The 7,616-nt window shown below is 41.7% G+C and overlaps 1 protein-coding gene across 1 annotated transcript in view; it reads left to right on the forward strand.

Moving 5' to 3' along the window:
- The window catches only part of LOC107108807 (complement component C6-like), a 50,560-nt gene that overhangs the window by 33,537 nt on the left and 9,407 nt on the right, over positions 1-7,616 (forward strand). The window contains exons 12-14 of the mRNA XM_015409327.1: positions 1,829-1,943; positions 3,632-3,764; positions 5,157-5,166. Coding sequence (XP_015264813.1) covers positions 1,829-1,943; positions 3,632-3,764; positions 5,157-5,166 — 258 coding nt within the window. The remainder of the gene's footprint in view (positions 1-1,828; positions 1,944-3,631; positions 3,765-5,156; positions 5,167-7,616) is intronic.

Below are 7,616 nucleotides of genomic sequence, written 5' to 3' on the forward strand. Positions count from 1 at the left end.
AAACCTGATGTTAGCAACCATGGCAACCAACAATTGGCCACACACCCCTGCTGCTCGCGATTGGCTGATGGACACAGCTAATCGTGACTAGTAATTGGGGTATAATTGATTGATCCCTATGGGAGTGAGTTGCTTGCTCTTAGCTCTCCCTTCCTCCTCTTGTCATTGTCTGTTTTATGACACCTGAAATGCTGTCTCTTGGGAAAGAAAGACCTGCTTTGTGACTTGGACCACATGGTTGTGCAAAGATGGGATTTCCCTTCAAAATCCCTTGGACTATTTTGGACTGTTGGATGTTCCTGAACTTGGTAACTATGTATCTTTAATGTGTAGTTAAGGCAAATAGCCCTAGGTGTTTTATTGTTTTCAGTATCCTCTAATAGTCTGTTGCTATGCTCTGTACTGAATAAAGATCCTTCTTATTCCTAATTGCTTCTGATGTTGTACTTGAGCTCCAAGGCTAAAATCTTGTGTCTAACGCTGACCACATAAAGAGCTACCCTGTGATATTATTGTGTTAATAAGTCCCAGAGGCCAACTGAGAGTTTGGAATCTCGGCTCTCAAAGTGAGGTGGGGACCCTTGAAGAGATTCTGGTGGATAATTGTTCTGAAAACCAGAGAGGGTATAGACAATCTCGTGGTTTGTTGTTTAATGTGCTGAAAAGTACAGGATTCCCCTCATCCCTGGACTGGCCTGAGTGGGTTAATCCTGTACACACCACATTTCAGATGATTCAACATTCTTCCTGGCAGCACGACACACAGTGTTAGTCCACACAAAAGTGAATGTTGGAATGACCCCTTGACTGAAATGACCCCTTTAAGTTAATTACGGGAATGACCCATTTAAGGTGACACCAGAGTCCTGTTGGTCTGACCCTTTTGTAAAATCATTCCAGTCTAAGTCATTCATTACTCCTTAGACTGGAGTAATTCTGCATCACCCTGACGTGGATGGCCCAGGCTAACCTGATCTTGTCAGACCTCAGAAGCTAAGTTCGGTTGTCTCTAGTTAGTATTTGCATGGGAGACCACCAAGGGAGTCCAGGGTTGTTATGCAGAGGAAGGCAATGGCAAACCACTTCTGAACAGTCTCTTGCCTTGAAAACTCTACAGGTCACCATAAGCTGGCTGCGACTCGACAGCAAAATAAAAAAATAAAAAATTCTGCATCATCTTGCACTGCAAAATGCTTACAGAAGTAGACACCCATGCTTGGCAGCTGGGTTATAAAGTTTTCGTTATTTACAGGGCATATCCTGATGGTTTTGTTCATCTGGGAGTGTGTGATCCCTGCCAAGTGAGAGAGGCTGGCTCAGCCCCACATTACTGCCCATGGATAGATATTATTCTTTTGTTCTACAGCTGCTGCCTCTGGTCAAACAGGTTTCTGATGCAAACCCACCCCACCCCCTGCAGCTGACTAGAGGGGGAAAAGTAGAACACTTTATCTGTTTTAAATTGCCCTTAAATTCTATCTTCAGGTTTATTATTTTGCTTTGAAAACTATGCAATAGCATCAATTTCTGAGGCATCTACATTTTTTAAAGTATTTCTTTTTCCATTTTATTTCCTAATTCTTGGGGTGGGGTGGGATTTCCTTTGTTATAACCAGTATCATTTACGTACCTTCCTGTTTTAGCTGTATGGTTGTGTTTGTGAATGTTTGCCTTTGCAAGCCGCTTTCTGCAACATTTTCCTGCTGTGGGGTGTCATGCGGTTCCAGTTGTAAAGCGTGATCCATAAAGAACCGCTGATCCTGTCTCACAACAGGGGATTGAACAAGATGGCTGTCTAGTCCTCTTCCCTCTGATTGATTTCTTTTAGTGAAGACTGGTGTATAATTGACAATGAAGAAGCCAAAAGGGAGGGCGACGTTTTCATTGGCCGGCCTGGATCAGGATGCCTCAAACCAGACCCACCAGAACATGGATTCATCAGGGTGAGGATTTTTGTGTATGCTGGATCTTGTTAACATGGGGTGGGGGGGAGGAAGCTTGTCTAAAACTTGGATGCTGGCAGAGGTCATTTCGGGGGGAACGCGGGGGAACGCAGTTCCCCCGGATGAGGTGCGGGGGGGCGAGGCACATGACAAAGCCCCGCCCCCTGCTTTCGGCCGCCCCGCTTCCAGCCCTCATTCAGCCAGGAGGAGGCAGGAGAAGAGGGAGGGTAAGTTGCTTCCTCCCCGCCTCTCCCCACCCCTGCCTGCCTGGGGCCAGGGAGGGCCTTGGTGGGGCTTCCTCGCACTCCCGCTGGCCTTGCAGGTCCACCGCCGGGCCCCTGATGTCAGGGGGTGTGGCATATGCTAATGAGTTATGCTAATGAGTTCCCCTAGCTCTTTTTCTACGAAATGACCCCTGGATGCTGGACACAACATCACTTTGCCAAATTGGTGGCCCTGGTTTTGTTAGTTCCTGGCTGCTGCTGCTCCAGACTGGTGATTCTCAGTAGCTTTCAAAACTGTAAGACATTCATAGAAACATAGAGCCGGAAGGGACCTCAAGCGGCATCTAGTCCAACCCCCTGCACAATGCAGGAAATTCATGACACCCTGCCCCTCCCCCACTCCATCAGTGACCCCGGCTCTATCCCCAGAGGAAGGCAAAAAACCTCCTCCTGGGCCAATCTGTTCTGGAGGAAAATTCCTTCCTCACCCCAAAGTGGTGATCACCATTACCCTGAGCATGTAAGAAGGGGCCACAAGAGCTGACCATTGACACATCCCTTCCTGCCCTTCCTCTCACAACCAGCCTAAATTCATAGAATCGCATTGCTGTCAGATGGCCACCTAGCCTCTGCTTCAAAACCTCCAAAGGAGGAGAGCCCACCAACTCCCAAGGAAGGCTGTTCCCCTGAGGAACCACTCTGTCAGGAAGTTCTTCCTAATGTTTAGCCAAAAACTCTTCTGAATTAATTTCAAGCTGTTGGTTCTGGTCTGACCTTCTGGGACAACAGAAAAGCTCATCTCTATAGCTGTTAGCTGTCATAGTGAAATGGAAAAATCCATATTCAGGTGTGTGTGTGTGTCAACAACACTTTTCTGTGTTTTTTGCATAGGATAAACGGGTCAGTCTTTACACCAAAAGAATAAATGGACACATTACAAATATTCAGAAATCGGGGAGGGGGGTTTCAGTCTCCAGGTGTTGTTCCTGGTCTCAAAAAATCAACATTCTCCAGAAAAAAAGAACATTAAAGGGAGACTCCAGCATAAAGCTGCTGACTTAGACCTTATCAAGAAGTTTGATATCATCTGGCAAAGGCTTAACAAGGCCTTGGGATAAGAAAGAAACTGAAAAAGAGAGCACCAATGCCTAAAAACAAAAACAGGAATGAAATCTCAGAAGGTGCCCAGAAACCCAGGATGCATGAAAATATTAATTTCGGGATACCATTTGAGGTTTCTGTCCCCTCTCACTTCTTTGTCATATTTGTTGATGCCTCTCTTTTGATTTGTTTACTTTTTTGTATGAAGTACAGGCATCTATAACATCATGACGCAACATTTTATGAAATACAAAAAGCTTGCCTATTCTGAAATAAGGCTATGTATTTAAAGCTTTTAAACCATGTTCTGATCGCTAACGCTTTCTCACAGTGAATGAACTGTTCCCGAATATTTCATTTCAGAACGAAAAGAAACATTACACTGTTGGAGAAGATGCTGAAGTTGTGTGTTTCAGCGTGTATAACCTAGTGGGGTTTCCATTCCTTCGCTGCCTGCCAGACCAAACATGGGCTCAGCAGCTTGTTGAATGCCAGTGTAAGAACCAGAAAAACAGTTGCAATTAAGCTGCGAATGCCAGTGGAAAGTGAATGATAACAGCAGCTGCATATATATTTGTTGATACGGCTTTGTAAGGATTTCAAGTTATAAGAGTATGTTTCTTTAAATGGTTGGTAAGTTTCAGAAGAACAAGGAGGGTCAAAGAAGGAGATGAGTGAGTGAGGTGATTGGTTGGTGACTGAGAGTGTGTGGGCGGGGCTAAGAAGTGTGTGTGTGTAGAGAGAGAAGGCTGAGTGTTCAGTCAGCAGTTGTCAATTGTGGTCAATCTACAGTCTTCCAATTAGAATCATATATAAGGGCTGTGAAAGGCATTAAGATTCTAAAGGAGAAAGAAAAATACTTCAAGGGGCATATTAGGCAAAATCTAATGTTGTCAGAGTATTACAAGAGTGTGAGGGGGAAAAGCTGACAGAGATCTGAGTTAAAAAAGAAAGATTTTACTGAGCAACATATAATAAAGATTGGAGAAGGTATATTCACCGAAGAGACAAACAACAAACCAATACACTTCTTGTGCCAATAAAGTTTTTCCTTGTTTATTGTTAACCCAGAGTCATATGCTGTTTAAAAATGTAAAAGTCTCATCCTCAGAACCACATAGTCCAATGAAGGAGCCGTAGAGTTTGGGCACAATACTGTGGGAAAAGTTAAGAATTAGATTCCTAGTGGCAGCGTTAGATACTTTAGGTGAGAGAAAGAAACAACAAGAAATTTAAAACTACATCACACATAACCACACAAAATCAGAGAGGTAGCATGATAGGCTTGAAATGAAGAAACCTGAAATGTAAAGCCACCATAGTCATACTATGACTATGAATGACCACCTCCTCCCGTATTGTTCAGCCTGCCAGTTAAGATCTGCCTCACAGGCCCTGCTCTGTGTGCCCAGCCTACAGAGGTGAGGCAGGTGGCGACTGGAGACAGGAGTTTTTCAGTGGCAGCATCTTGCTTGTGGAATGCCTTTCCCCTTGAGGCTCACCTGATGCCTACATTGCTTAACCAGGCAAAACATTTTTGTTTAGCCAAGCTTTTAATTGAGGGGTTGATCCTTTAATACTATTTTGGTCTGTGTTTTATATACAGACTTTACGATGTCTGTGGTCTATTTTTATGGTCTATGTTTTATGCTGTAGTGGGCTTTTAATGTGGATTTTACCTGATTTGTTGGTTTTATTATGTTTTGTTTTGTAAGCCACCTATTATGTTTTGTTTTGTAAGCCCCCCAAAAAGAAATGAATATTACTAATCCCAATGGATTAGGATGCCAATTTTTAAGAAAATGTTGTTTAAAATATATATAACATTTTGAAGTTTTCATCACAGACAGAAGACATGTTTTTGCACCCCTTATCCTGTCCTTTTAAGATTCTTCAGTGTAAGGATGTGCCATTGGCAACCAAGACCATGATAATTCGTATGATAGTATTCAGCATTACTACATATGGGTGTGAAAGGTAGGCAATGAAGAAAGATGACAGGAAGAAAGTGGATTCACTTGAAATAGGGTCCTAAGTGGCCATGCACAATACATTGTGGGAAAGGACTATCCTGGACCCCTTACCTGTGAGAGAGATAAGAACCGCAGTATGCTGAAATCTCTTTTCATCCAGTGTCTTATGAAATCTAGAGTTTTATTTATTGAGTAAAGCCAGTGCAAGAGTGGTGTATTGGTTAGAGTTTTGGACCAGGATCTGGGAAACCGTGGTTCAAATCCCCACTGTGCCGTGGAAGCCTTTTGGGTGACCTTGAGCCAGTCCCTCTCTCATCTTGACCTATGCCCTGACCTGGATAGCCAAGGCTAGCCTGATCCTGTCAGATCTCAGAAGACACAAACAGAATAAAAAAACAATTGTGAACATCAGACCCCAAAGTATCAACAGTCAGACAACTTATAAATGTGCAGTGAATAATGTCTATTTAATGTGCATACATATGTACAAAACATAGTTTCAATAAATCATAAAGAAAATACTGTTCTTCTTCTACACAATGAATAATGTCTGTTTGAAATGTATATAATTAACAAATGTACAAAATACAGTTTCTATAAATCATAAGAAAAATCCTATTCAACGTCGTTTCTGGATTATTTTCAATGTTTCAAATGGAATTCTTCCTCAGGAAATATCTATTATTTTTTTAAAAAAAAATGTTATTGAAGTTTAAAAACAGAAGGCTATCAGCCATCAAAGATTTACCAAAGTTCCAATCATTATCTTACCCTATACAGAGCAGTAACCTTCAGGCACTTAAGATTATGTCTGTTTTCAGCAAGACCAATCTGTGTTTAAAAATAAAAAATGTAAATACCAACTCTGAACAATAACACAGATACAGGTTTTAAACAAGTATCACACAACCAATCAGCCAGGCACAGATTGCAAAACCTTCCTGAAGAGAATATCTGTCTGGATCCACAAAGTACCTCTAGTCTATGGCTTATCGTACTCATAATTAAAGTAGCCGCATTAATTATTTACAGCTGTTAAGCAAACATTGACTTAAAGGGACAGAATACACAATTATTTATAAAAAGCATGTGAGGTCCATAGATTGATTCAAGCCTTTTGGGTATAGAGAGTCCAGTTTATGTATCCAAAACATTTTGTGCTGAAGTAAGCGATGTTGAAGATCAATTCTCTCCCCTTTTCTTTGTTGGATGACTTCCAGAAGAGTATACCTAAAGCTGTCATACCTATGATTGGCTTGTCTAAAATGTTGAATCAGAGGAATTTCCAAATTCTGATATTTAAGTCTTGATTTATGTTCTGCAATTCTTGTTCTCACTACCCTAGATGTAGAACCCACATAAACATTTTCACATTCACAAATTAAAAAATATATTACATTTTTAGTGGCACAGGTACTAAAATTTGTTAAATTCACTTTGTGATCTGCCACTATAAATTCATCTGTTTCCCACACTGTTTGCAGCTATTGCAATAATGGCGCTTGTGGTGTCCTTTAACATTTAGACTATCGTATTCTCTTCTGAATGCAAAGTAATAGAGGAAAACAATAAAATGGGAAGGACTAGAGATCTCTTCAAGAAAATTGGAGAAATCAAGGGATCGTTCTATGCAAAGCTGGCCATGATAAAGGACAAAAAAGGTAGGGACCTAACAGAAGCAGAAGATATTAGGAAAATATGGCAAGAATACACTATACAAGAAGGACCTCAATGTCCTTGACAACCACGACAGTGTAATCACTGACCTCGAGCCAGACATCCTGGAATCTGAAGTCAAATGGGCCTTAGAAAGCATTATTAGCAACAAAGCTAGTGGAGGTGATTGTATCCCAGCTGAGCTATTCAAAGTCTTAAAAGATGATGCTGTTAAAGTGCTGCACTCAATTTGACAGCAAATTTGGAAAACACAACAGTGGCCACAGGATTTGTGCCTGATTAAGAAAAGGCTAAGGGGACTGGCTTGCTTCTTGCGTAAAAGCCGAGTTGTAAATAAGATCCTACAAGCTCAAGGTCCTACAAGCTAGGCTTCAACAGTACGTGGATAGAGAACTGTCAGAAGTACAAGCTGGGTTTCGAAGAGGTAGTGGAACTAGAGATCAAATTGCCAACATTCACTGGATTATGGAGAAAGCAAGAGAGTACCAGAAAAACATCTACTTCTGCTTCATTGACTATGCTAAAGCCTTTGACTGTGTGGATCACAACAAACTATGGCAGGTCCTTAAAGAGATGGGAGTACCAGACCACCTCACATGTCTCTTGAGAAACCTGTATAAGGGCCAAGAAGCGACAGTTAGAACCGGATACGGAACAACTGATTGGTTCAGCATAGGAAAAGGAGTACAACAAGGATG

The sequence above is a fragment of the Gekko japonicus genome, unplaced genomic scaffold (genome assembly GCF_001447785.1).
Source record: "Gekko japonicus isolate JY-2015 unplaced genomic scaffold, Gekko_japonicus_V1.1 scaffold650, whole genome shotgun sequence".
Classification (NCBI taxonomy): Eukaryota; Metazoa; Chordata; class Lepidosauria; order Squamata; family Gekkonidae; genus Gekko; species Gekko japonicus.